Source organism: Vigna unguiculata, chromosome 9, assembly GCF_004118075.2.
Source record: "Vigna unguiculata cultivar IT97K-499-35 chromosome 9, ASM411807v1, whole genome shotgun sequence".
Lineage (NCBI taxonomy): Eukaryota > Viridiplantae > Streptophyta > Magnoliopsida > Fabales > Fabaceae > Vigna > Vigna unguiculata.
In genome coordinates this window covers 17,582,632-17,603,794 of record NC_040287.1, presented here as the reverse complement: position 1 = coordinate 17,603,794, position 21,163 = coordinate 17,582,632, and the positions used below count along the sequence as shown (strand labels likewise).

At 33.7% G+C, this 21,163-nt stretch overlaps 1 protein-coding gene across 2 annotated transcripts; it reads left to right on the top strand.

Annotated features, from left to right (window-relative positions):
- The first annotated feature begins 17,025 nt into the window (after window positions 1-17,025).
- On the top strand, window positions 17,026-21,135 carry LOC114162634. Of its 2 annotated transcripts, none has more exons than XM_028046590.1 (6): window positions 17,026-17,271; window positions 17,591-17,761; window positions 17,851-17,940; window positions 18,164-18,283; window positions 18,378-18,449; window positions 20,653-21,135. In XM_028046590.1, exons 1-5 carry the CDS (start codon window positions 17,098-17,100, stop codon window positions 18,399-18,401), a joined length of 579 nt encoding a protein of 192 aa, XP_027902391.1. In that variant the 5' UTR covers window positions 17,026-17,097; the 3' UTR covers window positions 18,402-18,449; window positions 20,653-21,135. The 2 variants fall into 2 exon arrangements, with proteins under 2 accessions (XP_027902391.1, XP_027902392.1); XM_028046591.1 differs by lacking the exon at window positions 20,653-21,135 and adding an exon at window positions 18,912-19,103.
- The last annotated feature ends 28 nt before the right edge of the window (window positions 21,136-21,163 follow it).

The window sequence follows — 21,163 nt, the reverse complement described above, 5'->3', positions numbered from 1 at the left end:
GAAAAAAAATAAAATACAAATAAAATAATACAAATTATTTTTGATTTGTCAACACTCAATTTTGTCCGGATAAATAAAAATTATTTTACCAAAATAAAATAAAATAAGTGTCACATAAAAGGGGTAAAACTAAATTTGCTTTTAAATGTTTAAAAAAAAAGGGAGTTTCTTTAATTTTGTTTAAGAGGAATTTTAAAAGAGGATTTTTTCTTAGATATAAAATAAAAAGTAAAATACAAAAATAATAAAAAATATAATTATTTAAATAATAATAATAATAAATAATTTAGTTTTGAATGTTTTCGTTTCTATTATTTTCTTTTTCATGTTTATTTTTATAGTGAGTTGGTAGCCTAATTAATTTGTCTTTTGAACCCTTGTTTTTAGTATGTTTACCTCTTGTTAACCAATTTGGGCTCAATGGCCCATTATTTTTCTTTCACACCACCGTTTGCTTTATATTCTAAAATAAAATAAAAAAAATAAAAAAATAAAAAATAAAAGAAATAAAATATTTGTTCATAACACAAGAAGCGGGAACAGTTGAGTATTTGATAACTGATTGGTAACTTCCATGAGTTTTTTTAAAAGAGCGCACGTTAATATTGAAAGATGGAACGACCATTCGGGGATGCTTTTCTTCACGCACAAAAACAAACAGGATGTTTTTATTACAGGAAAAAACATGTAACTCATTTTTTCACACATAGATTCATCTTCACATTATCACATCTCTGCTGAATTTGAAAGCACAGTCCAGAATCACAACATTTCAAATCAATAACGATCAGTACAAAGAAAAAACAATAAGCATATATTGGAGCATATCGGAACAAAACCAGGTTAATAATTTCCAAGTTTACTATGATGTTTTGTGTTTGTTTCATTGTTGTTGTATGATTAATGGCAGTAGAAATTTCCAACTAAAAATAAAAAAAATTGAATTGAACATTTTTCTGTTAACAAAATTGGTAAATCATTAAGTTACGAAATAGAGGAAGGGATTAGTTTGGGTATGTAGTGTTAGGTATTTTCTTCCTTAATTAATGGCTAAGAGAGCCCCTGAGAAAAGATAGGAGAGAGAAACAAATATTTTGATTTTCAGCCTGCTTTTTCATTCCTTCCAAAGGTTATCTATAGCCATACAAAACCAAAATTAGTTACGATCAGAGGGTCCTCCTCATTTGTAGGAAAAGGAATCTACCAAACAGAAATAATAACTAAATTATTCTATGCAAAGAAATACTGTGACAGAGCACTTCTAGAAGCACTTCTAGAAGCAAGAAGACGTAGTGAGTTTTATGGGATGTAATCCTTCAGATAAACTGATGTGGTGGTAATCCTTTTGGGCCTTACACTAGTCAAATGGGTTGTGGTCTGATTGCTAACATGTAGACATTGGTTGTGGGTGAGAAATAGAGAGGGAAGATGGCGATGTAAGAAGCATTAGTAGTTGGTGGCAATCTTTTTGACAGAATGGCAGTCGCGGCGGTGGTCTTGGTGGCCCGAAGAAGACACGAGCAAAGGAGACGGTGTGGCGGTGTTTCGCACGGATATAAGTGGTGCAGTGGCGAGTAGTGTCGGTGTCGACGTTGACAAAACCTCCAAGAGTGGTCGCCGTCTCCGTTGGTGGCTTTGCCGCGAGCATGATTGCGTTTTGAACGTGATTAGTAGACGCATATGATGGTGTGGTGGCGTAGATGCCTATCTGTGCCATCGTGGTCGGTGCCGTCGTGAGCAGTGTCGCCGCCAGCCTCGTACGAAATGGGCAGCGTTAGTGTTCGTGGGTGATTGGTGTGTTGTGAACGTTGAAACGAAGTTTGGGGAAAATTCTGAGTGTGGAGTTTGGGAGAAGATTAAGATAATTGGACTTAGGGTTTTTGGCAGATTCACTTTCACTTCATGCACCCCCATAATTTAATTCTCACACATCTGCAGATCTGTTTCATAATTGGGTCATTTGTTTTGTTTTCTTTCTTCATGCACTCTCCAATGTAATAACTCCAATCCCCTTGCATTTAGTTTTATGTTATTTCATGTATTTGCATTTTCACTAAGCACACACCCCACTCCTTTAATTTTCTTTTTTAGGATAGGAAGAGTTTACCTTGTGCACCACGCGTTTCTCTTTATGCACCCCATTCCATGTGTATAGTTTTTCTCATTGCACCCACATACTCACTTATATACTCTTATTTGCTATTTCTAATTTTACTATTTTCTAATTAAATATCACATTTCAATCACATTATTTTCAAAAATAATATAAATATTTTAAATTGAAACAAAAATTAAAATGGTTTTCAAAAATAATAAAAATAAAAATAAATAAAAATTTAAATTTATTTTCTTTATTTTTTCTTTTAGTGTCTAATCGACCGCTCACGTTGCACGACATTCCTTTTTAAAATACAAAAATTATAAAAGTTGTTTGTGTGTCTAATCAACTGTTCGCGTCGCATGACACTCCTTTTTAAGATACAAAAAATATAAACGTTATTTTGGTGTTTAATCGACTACTCGCGTCGCACGACACTCTTGTTCAAAAATATAAAAAATCATAGAAATGTTTTGGTGTCTAATCGATTGCTCGCGTCGCACGACACTCCCTTTTAAAAATACAAAATATAAAAAATGATTTTGGTGTCAACCCGGCTGCACGCACAGCATGACACTTTATTTTAAAAAATGTCAAGAAACAACTTTAAAAAATTAAATATTCTAATCAAGTTTTATTAAGAACTACGTGATCCTTGATTCTCCATTGTGAATGGAGATACGTAAGAGCAGAGCAAGTCCTTGTCAGGTTCGCTTCCCAAAAATTAAAAGGTTTTCCAAATCATTTTTTAAATAGATCTATAAAGAACTACGTAGCCCTGATTTCTCATTTTTAATTTCCCTTAGTTTGTTCAATATTTTCTTATTTTTTGGGCAAAATAAATAAATATTATAAAATAAACACATCTCTTTTACAAATTTAATTAAAGGTACGCCTTTGGGCGGGCGTCGTCAGGTGCTAATACCTTCCCTACGCATAACCGACTCCCGGACCCTAAATTTGGTTTTCGCAGACTTTATTTTATTTTTATGGTTTTCCATAGTTTTCCAGAATAAACTATGGTGACGACTTCAAATCTCTTTTCAAATTAATTTATTTTTAGTTCGTCGTCCCGTCACGATTTAGGTTGCAACATTCATTAATGGTAAAAAAAAGGTGAAACAAAATTTTCTTAAAAGATTCTCAAACTTTAATTTTAGAAGAAAAAAAAGAGATGAAAAAAAGAAAAAAGAAGGAAGAGCCCAATTTGTTTTTAATTATCACACTCTCCTTCAGGAGTCTAACAACTCAACACATTTTCTACCCTTTGTTCCTGATAGAGAAATTAGTGATATGATTCTAATAATTCGAAGCAATATCTCTTCAAATTATTATAATCAATATTACTAATTGTGACGAATTGTGTGCTCGGATTTGTTAATGGTTAGAATCAATATTATCAATCTTGATTGATATTGTGCTATGATTTGCTACGATTTGATTCCCCTAATGTGCTGATACCATGAGCAATTCCTTCCTTGTATTGTTCATTACGATTAAGGTTAAAATTGCATTGATATTGCAATGTGTGAATATAAATACGCATTTTGTCATATGAATAGGGATGAAAAAAAAAGAAAATATTTTCTACACCTCTCTCTTTCTTTCTCGTTATCACTCATATAGATACACCTAGTTTTGACTTGTTGGAAAAAAACAATCTTAGGGAAGGAAGCAGAATTAAAAGAAACAAAAATCTTAAGATGGGCGTTGTGGGATGCTAATATCTTCCTCACGCGTAACCGACTATCGGACCAAAAATATGGTTTTTTGTAGACCTTGTTGTCGCAACCAAAATCGCGACAGGACGACGAACCAAAAAAATAAAATTTGTAAAAACAGAGATTTGGAGTCGCCACCATAGTTATTATAGGAAACTATGGAAAACCATAAAAAAGAGCATGGTCTGCGAAAAAACCAGATTTTGGGTCCGGGTGTCGGTTACGCGTGGGGAAGGTATTAGCACCCCACAATGTCCGTCCTAAAACGATACCTTTAATTAAATTTGCAAAAGTGATGTGGTTTTTTCAAAATATTTAATTTTCCCCAAAAATATTAATAAAAGAATGTACAAAAAACAACAAAACTATTTTTTTGATTTTTTGGGCCCGACGAGGATTAATCCTCGCTCCTACGTATCTCCATGTGAATGGAGAATCAGGGTTACATAGTTCTTTTATGAAAAACTATTTGGAAAATTATTTGAAAAATAATTTAATTTGTTTTATAATTTTGAAAATCTTTTTATTTAAATTTTAGTATTATTTTATTATTGGTGTCATGCGACGCGAGCGGCTGGACTGACAATGAAAATAAATTCTTTTTTTTTATCTTTTTAATCTTTTATAATTTTTCATTTTTTGAGTTATTTAAAAATGGATGTGGATGTCAATTTGACGTGAGCAACTAGATAAATATTAAAAAGTAAATAAGGAAAACTATTTTTTTATTCTTAGATTGGTATATATTTTTTAGAAAAAAAGAACGAAAGTCTAAAATGGGTGTCATGCAATGCGAGTAGTCGAGCAAACACCAAAGAAATAGGATTTTTTTTTTATGATTTAAACAAAATAATGAAAATTAAAAAATAAATCAAAAGAAAAAGAAACTAAAAATGATGTACCTTCTACCTTTTTATTTCTTAGCTCCTTTTATAATATTTTTGTGTGTTTGTTTATCAAGAGAGATAAAATGAGATGCGTCTGTGTGGGTGGTAATGAGAGAGAAAGAGACATTATAGAGAATCTTCTTCTCTCTTTTATTTTTTACCTCCTTCAATATGTTTTTTTTGAAAGAGAGATGGCAGAAGAGGTGTGTATGTGGGAGTGATGATGGGAAAGAATTAGAGAAGTGTAGAGAAAATCTTTTTTTTCAGTCCCCGCAGAATGCGTATTTATACTCACACCTTGCAATATCAATGCAAGTTCAGTCTTAATTGTAATGAACAATATAAGGAATGAGTTGGTCATGATAGTAGCACATTATGGGAATCAAATCATAGTAAATCAGAGCACAAAATCAATCCCAAATTAGTAATATTGATTCTAACCATTAACAAATCAGAACACAAAATTAATCCCAATTAGTAATATTGATTATAACCATTTGAAGAAATATTTCTTCTAATTATTAGAATCATATCACTAATTTCTCTTCCAGGAACAAGGGTGTTGAGTTGTTGGGCTCATGAGAAGGTGTGCGATAATTAATAACAAATTGGGCTCTTCTCTCTTTGTTCCTTTTTTTTCTTTTTTTTTCATCTGTCTTTTTTTTTCTTTTTTTTTCTTCTAAAATTAAAGTTTGAAAATCTTTGAAGAAAATAATGTTTCACATTTTTTTTTTATTTTTTTTATTTTTTGAAAAATAAATTTATTTACCCGGACGAAATTGGATGTTGACACTTGTCTTATTTTTTGGTTTTTCTGTAGTTTTTCAGAATAAACTATGGTGGCGACTCCAAACTCTACTTTTCCAATTTTAATTTTCGGTTCATTGTCCCATCGCGATTTGGGTTGCAACAGATACGAATAAAACAATTCTTATAACAAATCATAACAATATAAGATTAAATTTTAAACGGAGAAAGGATTAAAAAGAGTTTGGATTTGAGGCACGCAAGGACTATCCTTAGAGAGAAACGCCCCTGACTATACAAGGTAAGATAAAATAATATGCGTTTCTCTCCCAAGACACAACAATCTCTCAGATCGATCCAATACAACAAAAGATCTCTAAACTATATTATCTATACACAATTTCGTTCGAGTGAATAAAATTTGTTTCAAAAAAATGTAAAAAAAAAAGTGTTAAATAAAAAGACATGAAATAAAAGTTTATTTAAAATTTTATTTTCGGTAATTAAAAGAATTTCTTTTTAAAAAAATAATAATAATTTATTCATTTATACATTTCTCTTTAGTTTCTTTCTTTTTTTATTATCATTTAAAAGAATTATAAAAGAAGGAAAAAAAAGAAAATACAGAAAAAAAAAAGATTAGAACAAAATCCGATTCATTTTTAGCATTCACGCCCTTTTCATTTTATTTTGGCACCTCTTATCAAAATGAGCTTGTATCCCAATAATCTTTTCACACAATTACCTATATTTATAGGTTTTTTTTTAACACTTGTGTCTTACTCTTTAGAGTACCCCATTCCTCTCCATTCCTATACTGCCACACGACACCAAATGATACACAAAATCCCAATTCCGTTAAAGGAAACTATAAACGACTTTGGAAAACAGGTCCCATTTTTATCACTCACCCATGTTCTTCACCATCAACCTCCATCATTTTTTCCGGTCTCTACATCATTAAATAAAAAGGACAATAATATTTTGACACCATAATTTCTTTTACACCCATTTGACAATACTCCTTATTATTCTTTTTTTTTTTAAATACAAAAGTTAACTTTTATTAAGACCATTTTATCTCTATAAAAATTGTTAAATGGTGTAAAAGAACATTTTTCCAACAAAAGTAGGGTTCTCATACACAAGGCACCACATGCTATGAAAAGAATATACATTGAGAATCCCACTTCATCTTCACGTTTGTTGTAACATCCCGATCGGGTATTACGAATTTAAATAGAACAAAATAGAAATAATATTAAACATTTTTTATTATAATTTCATTTCCAAAAACGCAGGAAATTTAAAACTTTATTACCTTAGAATTTATTAAAATATCCATACTTATAAAACTCGATTACAATACCAAAGTCTGATAATATAAAAGTTTACAATTTATTTAAAAACATAAACTTGAAAACTCAGATAAATCTTTTCTCCCACATAGCCCACACTTCGGCTCTATGTCTCACCAGATCCACCTGCAACATCATCTGTTTCCGTGTACCACGTACACGATCATCGCCAAACACAAGTAGATAAGGTGAGCTTTCAATTACATAAACATATATAAATATCTATACATATATACATGATATAAACCATACAAGTTCACCAAAGGAATTTTTATCCTTTGATTCCACACCACATGGTCGCCACCATGTTACCCGTATTCTACGTCTTCTGATGATTACCTCGAGATGTCTTACTGCCACACCTACCAGCCACAACTGGTAGAGCACGTGCGAAAAACCATGCTATGGACTACACTCAGTAACACCAGGTGGGGTTCCTAATACGAATATCATTCGTAACGTCCCAAGACTACCAACCTCATTGGTCTCACACGAGCCACAACTCACACACTCACACCGACAACACTCGCCAACCCGATCCACAACTCAAGAGTTCCTCGTGTTCATCCACCATCTCGAGCCACAACTCAAGAGATGTCATTCCAAGCCACAACTCGAGGAATGCAACGTGCTTAACCCCTATCCCGAGCCACAACTCAAGGGATACGTTCTAAGCCACAACTTAAGGAACACCAGCAAGCCGATCTTTAAGGTATCACCCAAGCTTTGTAGATCACGCACATCCAAAGCAAGCAAAACATATTTTCTGCCTCTGCAATATCGCCTGCCGACTCAGGAGCAGCGCTAGGCGAAACTCGCTTCCAGACTGCGTAGCGGGGGACACGTGCCACCAAGCGCCAAACGCCTTTGATGCCTTTGACTCTACAGCTTTCGCCTAGTGGGACAACCCTCACCGCCATGCGACACACGCCTTTGTTACCCTCGAAAGATGCAGCTATCGCCTGGCGGTCCTAATATTATCGCCAGGCGTTGCACCAGTACTCAAGTAGTACAAGTTTTATTCAAGTTCAGGTGCATTTGCACACCCACTAAACTCACATAGTCACCCATCCAGAGTATCATAGGCATAAATACTGATTTTCTCAATCGTTCCACTATCACAACTCATTTCCGGTACACTTGTTCATTACATTCATCACATATGAAATCCTAAGTACTCATACTCATTCTCCCATTATTTATTGTTCCATCATGCTCTCTCCTTTCTAAACATAGCTAAATCATTATTTCAAGCCTACAAGATTCTTACCCCATTTTTCCTGCTTAAATTGAAAACTTGGCCACCCAAAGGATACCACAAACACCTCAGGCTTAGGTTACTGCCCCATCCATTCCTGAAACTGGTTTAATTCCTATTCTAGACCATGTTTAGTATCACAAATTTCTCCCTTGTGTAACACACTCATGGATTCATAATGGCTTTCATATATTTTCTTCTCCATTCTTCCTCTGCTCAAAATTTCCTATTCCATTGATATAATCAAAATATCACAACTGAGTTCCCCAGCTCCCTTCGCATCTCATAGCCACACAGTGTAGAATTCACTGTGTTGGCGCCTAGCGGTGATTCAAGTGTCGCCAGGCGATGCATACTATTTTGGGCACAACCCATAAATTTTCTGTACTTGCGAAAACACCCAAAATTCCCAATTTCCTTTCTCTGCATATTTATACAACTTCGCATGTAACTCTCTATACAGTTGTATAATTTCACCACCTACAACCTCTATTCACATATTCCAGTGCAGTCCAACAACCAATTAACCTTATGAAATAAAACCCCAAATTTCCAAACTCTAAAGGAACGTTCATACAATTTTATCTAATCAACCTCAATTGACAACATAATTGCTTGATTTCTCACTTCCAATAATTAATTCAAAGATAAAACCCCCTCCATTCCAGATCAAAATCCATCCAGAACACACAAAAACATCAAAATTGAGTCATTGTATTCGCGTCGCCTGACGGGTATTCATCACCACCAGGCCCTTCATCCAGAAACCTAGAAAACTGCGTGCAACAAGCAAGAGTTGCTTGGCGGTCAAGGTCATGCCGCAAGGCGATTCCTCTTCAGGAACCTAGAAACAACACAAAAACATCATGAGTCGCTTGGCGGCTTTGAATGCCCACCAAGTGGTTTCTGAAAAATTTCCAGAAACCCAGAATTTCAAACGTGATAGGAATGATTCATGCATATACATATTATTCATAAAGCAAGTAAACTTAAAACACAAAGCTAACGAGTTCTAGCTCCCCTAACCTGGATTCCTTGCTCCAAAAGTGTGCAAATCTTTGAGTCCTTGATCCTAATTAGCCTTAGCTTGTGGTTCCTCCTTCAAGACTCTTTTTCACTCTCACTTCTCTCTCTTTGCACTGTGATTCACTCTCTCAATATGGAAAAAATTAAAGAAAGTTTAATTTGGATTAAGCAAGGTTTGAACCCATAACCATACAAATGACAAATCAATGCACAACCATTCAACCAAATCATCTTTTGTGATAATTCCTAAAATTCTAGGATTTTATTATCACTCATCATGATCAAGCGTATTATTAAAATAATAATCAATTACATAATACACAATTGGCATACATAAGACTCAAACCCAATTTTCTCACACAATCAAGTACTCTCAACCATTTGACCTAGTACTTTTCCACGTCATAACAATTAGCATTTAATGTCATAAAGGCTCCCACTACTTGCATTTATTAATTATTTATTTATTTAATTAATTAAATTTAGCGGATCTTACATTTGCCTTCTTCACTAATTCTCCAAATTTTAAGATTTACCATCATCGCCTTCCATCTCCATTCCACTGATGCATCAAATCATCCATCTCCTTCAATTCACCACCATCATCCAACCACTTCCATCATCTCCAAAAAACCAAATACGCCTCACACAAAGTCATCATAGTGTTGGACTAGTTCCAAAAGTGCTTAGAACACTAGTGCAAAAGACTCGATGTGGTTCCTTATGTTAAATCCACGTTAACGTTGTTTGAAAAAGTGTCATTTGTCAAAATCTAAGTCTGCCACGTGTCAAAATCATAGGAGTTTGATTTTGACACGTGACATACCTAGATTTTAACCTATGACACTTCCAAATGATGTTAGCGTCAATTTAATGATAAGGGTCACAATGAGTATTTTTACAAAAATAGAAACTCAATCCAAAAACAAATATAAGGAGTAAAACGAATCAAAGAGTTAAATAAAAGGACAAAATTACTAATTAAACCTACATTTTAAATAAGTAATAAATAAGTGTTTTTCATATAAAATGTTTAGGTACTTGAAAAGATGTTCTTAAAAGAACATAATATGTACCTCACCTGTTGGCATAAAAACTATAACATCATTGTGGTAAGCTTTCTCGATTGTGACCTTGATATTTTTAATGAGTGCAAGGTGTTTGTGATAATGTTTCGTAAGAAAGCTCCAAGAATATTCCCATCAAACATTAAGACAACCAAAAGGTTATCTAGATGTGAATGTGCACTTCAAGGGAGCTCAAAAGAGATAAAAGAAGGATTCAATTAAGTGGGAGAAATAAACACAAGACAATAAACACAACATAAATGGTGGAAGCATATAAACGAATACAAGACATATAAACTGAAAAATGAAACAAAAAGATAAAGAGAATAGAAGAGGAATGGGGAAGAAAGGAAGACATGCCACTTGGGGTACCAGGCCACCTAAGATAAGTGGTAGTTGTCGCCCCTTGAGCAAATGTTAAAGATAAGACCAAGAATAAAACATTCTCACAAGAGCAAAGTTCTTAAAGTACATAAAGATGTCTCTCAAATTCAATATTAATCGACCCTTTACATGTGGTTGAGAGGCTCCCTTAAATAGGCATGGGTACCTCAATGCATGTATCCGGATAATTGAGTCTCGTATGTTCTTTACTTGTAACATGTTTGTGATAGAGGATTATCTCAAGACTCCATACAAGAAGAACTTGAAGACGAACTTTTGGGTTTTCTTTTAGAAATTAGTTATGTTCTATGTTTTTGGGCTTTGAGCTTTTTTTTTATAAATTAATTTATGCTTTTATGTTTTGGGCTTAGGGCTTCTTGTAGGGTTTTCAGGTTTACTTAAACTTATGTGCCTATAAATAAAGGTACTAAAAACTGATGTAGACACTTTTAGTCATATATTGAATTTGATTTCATTAAAAAGAGGATTTTCTTTGTTCTTGGCTTAGGCCTCTGGTTCTTATCAAAGATTAACATCTTTAGGGCGAATCTTCACTTGACTTATCAATCTGCTAGATTGTGGCATCCTCCATCTTTGTCATATTCCGTGTTCTTCTTTGATTTATTTGTGTCGTGCCTCTTGAGGATTCAAATTTAGAAACGATCATACTCTTTCCTGGATAGGATCGTATCATCTGGTATCTAGAGCAAGGTTCTGATTTGAATTTCCTCTTCTATGTTATTTTTCTGTCATATGAAAAAAAAAACTACAATTTTTCAATGTTTGCTTATTGTGTGTAAAACCCCTAAGGTTGTTTCCAATTTGGTTGAATTTTTTTATTTGGCGTATTTTTTTTCTTTTCTGTTCTCTGTTTAAATTGTGTATTTCTACATATGATTCGTGGAATTTTTTTTTTGTGCTTGGGATTTGCAAGTGCACTTACTTTGATTTACATGAGTATTGAGTATGAGGGTTTGAAGGATAAATTGTTTAGTTTGTTATTGTGTTGAACTGCAAAAAAAAAATACAACAAAAAAAAATATTATGGATCAAAGTCAAAAGGCAACATATATATATTGAAAAAAAAGGATAAAAAAAATGGGGAGTTCAACACAACTTTTTGTTACAATTTTATTTGTGGTTTATTGATCTCTACTTGCAATCAGTCTTTCTCTCAGAGTCTCTGTGTTGTCTCCTTTAACTCTCTTTGGTAGTCCTATTATTTTCTAATTTTAATTTTCTTGTTTTGTGTTTTTAAAATTCCTTGAAGTTTTGTCTAGAGTTTGAATTTTCTTTGTCCTCTTAAGTTAAGATTTAGATCTAGCAATATTTTTCACATTGTTTGTTCACTCTTTGCTTAAGTTACTAGAGCTTTTTGCCAAGCCCTAAAGGGAATTTGAGTGATAAAAGGCAAGAGAGTACATTCAAGCAAAGCCTATAAGTGTGATACATGAGTGAAAAATTAAGTGAAACACTTAGCAGAGTGGTGAGGTAAAAATAAATAAATAAATTATTGTTGCTAACATTTGCTTGTTGGGCATGACTTCTTCCAAGAATAGTGAGCCTCTATCACCTAAGACTGCGACACTTATGGTTGCACTTGATAAGCTCACATTACAAATGAATCAAATGCAATAACACAATCAACAACAATTCGAAAGGCTCCAAAAGTTTAATGAGGATGTGAGCGTGAGATTAGAGGGAGTGGAGAGAAGAAGAAGGAGACATGATGATTCATACCATTCTTCTCATAATGATGAAGCGGCACATGTTTTTAGGTCGTGACGAGGCCAAAGACGAGAGGCATTTGGGAACCATATGCTTAGGAGGGATAATGATGAAGAGGAACATGGTTTTAGACCAAGGCGAGATCAAAAACGATAGGAGTTTGGGAACCACACACCTCGAAGAGATAAGATGTGGAGGAAGATTATAATTCCTAGATTTAATGGAGCTAATGACCTGGACGCCTACCTGGCATGGGAAATGAAGCTTGACCAAATCTTCAACTCTTACGATTATGAAGATAATGATAAGGTACTTATGGCTTCCTTGGAGTTTGAAGGTTATGCTATGAATTGGTGGAATCAAATCACTGTGGACATAGCTAGGAGAAGGCGGTCGCCAATTTCTACATGAGAGCAATTAAAGGTAGCTATGAAGGAAAGATTTGTGCCTCCTTATTATAAAAAGGAGATCTTCAACAAATTACAAAGACTTTCACAAGGAAATAGGAGTGTTGAAGAGTATGTTCAAGAGATGGAGGTCACCTTGATGCAAGCTGAAGTGGAAGAAACACATATGGCTATAATGGCTATATTCTTGAATGGATTACATAGGGAGATTCAATATGTGGTGGAAATGCACCATTATGAAACCTTGGAGGATCTTATTCACCAAGCCACCAGAGTGGAACAACAACTCAAGAGAAGAAACACCTACAGGAAGTCATCCCCCTCATAGAGAGATAAGGAGAAATATAAAAGGGAAGAAGTTACTTCTGCCATTCCTAAATCTAGGGAGAAGGATTCAGCAAATGGTAAAGTAACTTCTCAATCTAATAATGATGATTCTTCATGTTCTAGTTCAAAAAAACATTTTAAATGTTTGGGTAGAGGACATATAGCAGCCGAATGTCCCAATAGAAGAACTATGATGTTGTTGGAAAATGGTGATTACATTAGTGAACATTCCGCGGGGGAATCATCTAAATCATCTAGCAGTGATGGGAGGAAAAAGAGTGTGAAGTATTACCTTTGGAGGTAGATCTCTTTATGGTTAGGAGATTGTTGGGTAGTATGAATAAGGAGTTAGATGACACTCAAAGAAGAAATATTTTCCATTCTAGATGTATGGTTAGGGGAAAGGTGTGTTCACTCATCATTGATGGAGGAAGTTGTACAAATGTAACTAGTAAACGGCTAGTGGAAAAGCTTGGTTTGGTGACATCTATGCACCCTAGTCCTTATACTTTGCAATGGTTGAGTGAGGATGGAGAATTGGTGGTAGATAAGTAGGTGAACATTGCTTTCTCTATAGGTAAATATGTCGATGAGGTAGTATGTGATGTGGTACCTATGGAGGCGAGTCACTTATTGTTGGGGAGGCTTTGGCAATATGATAGAAAGGTAACCCATGATGGTCTAACCAATAAGTATTCTTTCCTAGTTAAGGGGCAGAAGGTGTCCATAACACCTTTATCTCCTAGAGAAGTTTGTGAGGATCAAATTAAGATGAGAGTGAGAAGAGAGCAAGAGAGAAAAGAAGGAAGAGAGAAAATTCCAGAAAAAGGCAAGAAAAAGGAAGGTAAAAAAATAAGGAGTGATAAAAGCCTTTTATTAAGAGAAAAAGAAATAAACAGAGCGTTAATTAGAAAATAACCCTTATATTTGCTTATGCCTAACAATATTTGTCTCTCTTCTATGCAAGCTTATTTGTCTTTAGGTATGGCGCAACTTCTCAATAAGTATGATGATGTCTTTCCCAAAGACATCCCTCATGGTTTACCTCTTAAAAGGGGTACTGAGTATAATATAGATCTCATTCAGGGTGCATCCCTTCGTAATAGGCCAACCAATAGGAGTAACACAGAAGAAACTAAAGAGATACAGAAGCAAGTGGAGCAACTTATAAATAAAGGATCAGTTCGGGAAAGTTTGAGTCCCTGTGCTATTCTAGTCATTCTGGTACCTATGAAAGATAGATTGAAGACGATGTGCAATGACTGTAGAGCCATCAAATATATCATTATAAGGTGTGTATTTGACCTGGGAGGACCTTTAGAATTCGGGTCGAATTCTCTCCAAACAAGGTAGAATGATAAAGAATCTTCAAGTGAGACGAATTTGAGGACAAATTCTTTTAAGAAGGAGGGTATGATAGAAGTCTATTTCCTAAACTTCAAGTGGTACAAATTTGAGGACAAATTCTCTTCAAGAAGAAGGGAATGATAGAGGACTATCCCAAGACTCCATACAAGAAGAACTTGAAGACAAACTTTTGGGTTTTCTTTTAGAAATTAGTTATGTTCTATATTTTTGGGCTTTGAGCTTTCTTTTATAAATTAGTTTATGCTTTTATGATTTGGGCTTGGGCCTTCTTGTAGGGCTTTCAGGTTTGCTTAAACTTATGTGCCTATAAATAAAGGTACTAAAACTTGATGTGGACACTTTTAGTCATATATTGAATTTGATTTCATTAAAGAGAGGATTCTCTTTATTCTTGGCTTAGACCTCTGGTTCTTATCAAAGATTAACATCTTTGTGGTGAATATTCACTTGACTTATCAATCTGCTAGATTATGGCGTCCTCCATCTCTGTCATATTTCGTGTTCTTCTTTGATTTATTTGTATCTCATTTAATAGGATACCGTTTCCCAAAAAAAAACGTGGGAAAATTAAAACCAAAAATAGTAACAATAACATAGTTCGAATGTACCCAATCGTTCTATACAAAAGTTACTAAAGTTTAGCATAAATAAATTTTACATCAAAATCAACAAAAATAAAGTTTGCTTTCAAAAGCCCAAGTAGTCCATGCTCTCCGTCTCTAAGTATCTCCTAGCTCACCTGTTAAATCATCTGCTCCTATGCACAATATATAAACATATACATGAATTAAATATGCCACCTATCCCAAAATAACATAACTTAACATTTCATGATTTTCAAAATTACCCAACAATATATCCCAAAATAACATAACTTAACATTTCATGATTTTCAAAATTACCCAACAATACATACTATGGACTCCTCGCCCAATAGTAGCTGACGGAAACAAAACAGTTCCTTGACCATCGTGCGCCCGACACATGTAATCACCATACTAAGGATTCCTCGCCCAATAGTAGTCTGAGCGAGCTTAAAACAATCACTATTACATACAATCAATACAAAGTCTCGAGCCAATTCAACCTCTCACTAGGTTCTCTCTACCTTTCCACATTCATCCCAAGCTAAGTTTAGTAAAAGTAAAGATTAAGTTCCGTCTACCAAGGTTTGAACTCGTGACCCTCCACTCATAATGCCAAGCACAACCACTATGCCAAGTCACCTTTGGTGATACACTTCAATCAATAATAGTTTATATTATCAATTCCATACACATACATATTATTAAAAATTAATAATAAAACAACAACACATAATTGACATCCATAGGAATCAAACCCAAGTCCTCTCACACAATCAAAGTACTCTCAACCATTTGAGCTAGTACTTTTCCACACCACATTAAACCATAATAAATGCCATAAATGCTCTTTCTACCCGCATTTATTAATTAAGTAATTATTTAGTTAATTAATTTTCGCGGGTCTTACATTCCGCATTCATCTCTGTCATATTCCGCGTTCTTCTCTGATTTATTCGTGTTGTGCCTCTTGAGGATTCAAATTCAGAAACGATCATACTCTTTCCTGGATAGGATCGTATCAGTTTGCCTTTATGAATGAAATTTACGTGATTTTAACTTAAGTTTTGTTGTATGAAATCTCTTTTTCAAAATTAGCTTATCCTTTTTTTGTGTTGTTGTGCTTTGTGTTTATTTTCTTCTTTTGTAATATCAACTTAATTAGTGTGAGCATATGAAGATGCAGGGTTAGATGCATCCCTTGGTGACGAGGAACCAACAACTTAATTTTTCAGTTTTATTTTATTTTCTTTTTGTCATGTATAGTTTTGGAGATGATATTGTAATTATTAGGTCCTCAAAATCTATATGCTATATTAATATTTTTATATCTTTTGAATAACTATAATGATATATCTTATGGTGTGAGTTATCTTCTCTCGATTATTAATTATGAGATGTCTTCTTTTATATGTTTTATGAATCTAGATTCTTTGTTGGGTTTTGACGTGATGTTCATCTATTATGCCTTTAAAATATATTGATAGTTACTAATTTTAGAATTTTAAAATATATTAAATACTTTTTAGAGTACCAATATAAATATAAGTATTTTTAATGTTCAATAGAAAACAACACCAAAATAATCCAATAAAGAATTTGGACTGATGTTACATTCTTCATGTTTGAATAAGAGGAAAACTATTTAATGGACTAATCTAGTTTGAATCTTTTATTTTTTATGATCATGTAATTTTAAAATTTGAATCATTATTAAATATTTTATATATCAGTTATTTATTATATAATTTAGTTAGATTTATGAAATTATATCTTATATATATAATATGCTTGTACTTTTAATGTTTGAAAAATTGTAGAACAAAATATCTATATCTATAATAATATTTTAATATATCTTTGAACTGTACTATAAAATAAAAAATAAAAGAAATATAATTTTAAAAGTTTTTATCTATACATTTTAATATTACGATATAGGACAAACCACTCAATTTTCTTAACAACGTAAAATACTAGAAAATTTTATTACTTTTATATAACTATTTATTATTACTATATATTATTATTATTTCTTGAAATTCATTGAGGAATAGAGTACCACTTTGGCATAGGGTTAATAAATCTTACATGAGCTAAACTTTCTATTGCATATATTCCAATACAGTGGTGGTTGATGGAGCAAACGATATGGGGTCATTTGCCGGTGCTGATGAGGGCAAATTCCAAAGAATCTATCGAATACGTTCTTCAAGCCCTTTGGAGAACTCGAAAAACTGGTCTTGGCACTTCTGATCGATGCATCATCCAAGACATGCTTCAACTACACAATGAATCTGATCTCGACCCAGTACTCGCTCTCTTTCTTCTATGTTTATGGATGCATAGTAGTAGTAATGATCTAGGTTATGTTTGGAGAAACTTCATATGTAAAAGAAAAAGAATTTATCTATAAGCCAATTTAGTTTATATATACGTTAGCTTTTAGATTTTCTTTTTTAAATTTTTTAAACTTTTTATTTTAACTTTGTATGATATAATATAATGTTACGTTATGAAAAAAGACAATTTTTTTCTTTTCATTTTTCTCCTGTACAGATGTTGATCTAGAAGTTCTTCTATAGAAATCCTTATCACGGTACAGAATATAATTTTAACACTATCTGCAGCTTCTGGTTTGCCTCCGAATGTTAATCAGGAGGTGTGTTTATGAGAATACTTCAAAGGAGGATATTCCAAAGCTGTTTCCTGATGAAGTTCTGCCTGAATTGCAAAAATTGTTGACACTTCTGTTGCAGAAGTTTCAGCGACAGTGGCAAGAAGATGTGATGAAAGATCAAGTAAGTTGTTTTACTGTATACTTTGTGAAAGTGAGCTCAATTGGGTACTTTAACCTGAGATTAAACATTTAAGCTGTATTGTTTTGAAGAATATTGTGCCTAGATTAAAGGCGATGACATGGAATATGGCAAATCTGGAGAAAGGATCAGCAGACCCTGCAGCGGTTATTGATTTGAAGGTAAATACCACCTACAAAACTTGAGTAGAGGACGGACTTTCCTTCCTTCAATGCTCATTTATGCTGCACTTGACTTTAAAGACAAGTGAGAAGTAACACATGTGCGTATCAATTAAGTGTTCTGGCCTGGCTTTATTATGAAGTAGATATGCATATGTATTGTATGTAAAATAATCAAATGTTGTTTTGTGTGATTTTATTGTTTTAACTGTTTCCTTTTCAGCTTCAAAATGATGCTCCATTTCAGTTGGGAGTTCAAGATGTAAAGTTCCAGTTGGCTACAGATTCTATAGATATGATGCTGAAAGCCATGCACTGTATTAGAGACCAGTTTTCTACCATGGTAAACATTATACTGAAGTTAGTACTTTTATCCAGATTGGATTTTATACTCATATTGTCTGCTGTTTTCTAATGAGCTCGTTATATGTTGTCAGGATGAGGCACTAAATGGGCATTAGCACCGGTAAACCAAAGGAATTTCTTAGAAGTTATTTTTACAAGGAATGGTATGTTTGACTAAATTGTTGCATTTTGCTTTTAGATTTACCCAGTACATATGTTTCTTAGTGAAAAAAATTGGCCAAATTTAACATGCTGAAGTACCTGTGTTTGAGAATTTAACTTTAGCACGGTCATCATCAGGATACTAGTCAAATTGCATTTTCTTCGGATTGATAAAATGGTATTTCTGCAAGTATAAGAGAATGAGAGGATATCAATTTGCTTATTGGTTAGAATAGGTCAGTTGAGCTAATTATGGTTCAGTTAATTGGTCTAGTTTCTATCAATGTCTTATCTTACTAGATGGAAAAAGCATAAACTTAATAAACAATGATTCTGAATTTAAAAGGGGATTTTTATTGAATTCAATAATACACTGTTTTAGATACAAAATTGGAGCCAAGGCTCCTGCAGAGATGACTTCTCCCCTCTTACATCTGACAAAATTTCTTTTCCCTATATAACAGAGTATAACTACATAGGAATACAACTCTCCCCTCTCACAATAGCTTCTCTACAAAGCAATTTCTTTCTGCAATAGCTGTTCTAGCAACTTCTTTCCACAAAAGAACTGCGCTACATAGCAGTTTCAGAAACCTTGTGTGTCTTTCTTGAGTATACCTTCCAAATGGCTAGTTTATAGATAACTGGTTCTCCTTCCAGCCCAACAAAGTCTAGGGTTGTATCGTTATACCTGCTGTAAATGCAATCTTGTCCTGAAGGCTGAAGCTGGAAATTGATAGCTGTTCCTCCCATGTTGCATCTTCAGCTGGCTTGCCCTTACGTTGAATTAAAAATTACTTCATTCTTTCCTGCATCTATACTTCCTCTAGTACTCAACCTTTTTGGTTCATCTTGCGCTTCTAGTTCAGCCGGAAGTTCAGGTTCTGTTGCATATAAGCCAATAGTTTTTGGCTGGAATTCTTTGGCCAAATGGAATGGAGGAAGTTCCCTAGAAGTAGCGGGTAGCTTCAATTTGTTAGACAGCTCTCCATTTTTCAATATCTGAAAATAACCATAAAAGCGTGGAGCAAGCTTCTGGTTGATATGCTGTGCAAGCATAGCTGTCTTTGCAGCCCAAGGTTGAGGAAAACTTACTCTCCACTAATTCTGTTCCTTATATACTTCCTCATCGGTACAATGTTTCATCTGTTTTTGAGTATTGTATAAATGATGTTTGAGCTGTTTTGGTGGATGGAATGTGAGGCTTTCTTCCATATGCCACCTGAAACGAAGTAGCACCTGTTGTTACATGAAAATTGGTGTTGTAATAAAATTCCACCCAAAGTCAGCCGAATAGATCAAGTGGTAAAAACCACTTCTGATTGGCTATCAATTTAATTGTAATAGGATGAATACATCTTTAAATCTTTTCCTCGCAGCGTCAACAACTCTTACCAAAATAAACTTGCAAATAAGTGTCAGGATCCCTTAGAATAGATTTTGGAATTCCAGGAAGTGAAATGTATTCTTGCTGTGTTGATGGTGTTTACTTACAATTGAGACAAATTTACGCGTTACTAACTCTTGAATGATAAAGCTTTCTTCAAAAGTCTGTGTATTTTAATATTAACTAGAATTGGGAGGTGAGAAAATCATTTAAATTGACCATAAAAATTCTTGTTATTCCTTTTAGTACAGTTTGTAAAGTGATTACTGAAAAATGAAATTTTGAATTCGTTTTCAGCACAAGTTTAAATTTATGTTGCATGGAGTACAGTACTGGTACCGGATACCGGTACCAAATTCAGCGTTTAAAAAAAGAATGGGTACAGGTACTTGATATAAGTTTTGTAAAAATATATAAAGAAAATAATTAATTATAAATATGATTAAATTTTATAAATGGTAAAAACATAAATAAATATAATTTACTATTTAACAAAATCAACATGACCAAAATACATATCTCATAATAAAGTACTAGAATATATAAGTTTTAACAACAAATATCTAATGGATGTGTTCTAGTTTTCTCTCACAATAAGACAATGATGATTGTAAAAGAGTTTCGATGCATTTTATTGAAGCCTAGAAATTTCAACACTTACATGAACCACCATTCTTCTAGTTTCAAATGAAGTAACCAATTTTTTTATTGTAGATTTTTTATAGGTATCTGATACCATGGTTTTAGGAGTACCTGTGCTGTGTTTTTTTGCATAATTTGAGTTACGCTGAAATCTTTGTCCCCTTTTCTTGTTTCAGAGGTTAAATTGGCTCTATGGTGGAGCTCAACTGAAAACATGAGATTCTGAATACATAATGTTAATGTAATTTAGATTCTCAATTCTCAGAGGCTGAGCCTTGGCGTAATGGTAAGGTTTACTGCCTTGTGAGTGCCTAGATACTGGAAACAGCCTCTCTGCTTTGGTTGATAAGACTGCTACCAACCTCTGTACCATATGGATACCTAAGCCATTGCGCCATCCATTTTGGTATTTTGTTCACAATTCTCTAATTTGTCACTCTTGTATATTTGATAGCTCTAAGAACAATGTCTGAAATAGTGAAATACAAAGCTGATGGTAGAATTTAGCAGTTCCCTTTTCCTAGTGAGAAACTCCTTTGGTTGTGGATGTGACAACCTCGTACATAACTTCCTGCGAGTCAGTTTTTTTTTTCTCGTTTTCCCTTTGCATTCTCAAGTTGTAAACATGAATAAGATCTTTAGATTCCCTTTATGGATTACTTTATCGGGCATCAGCAATTTCTGTTT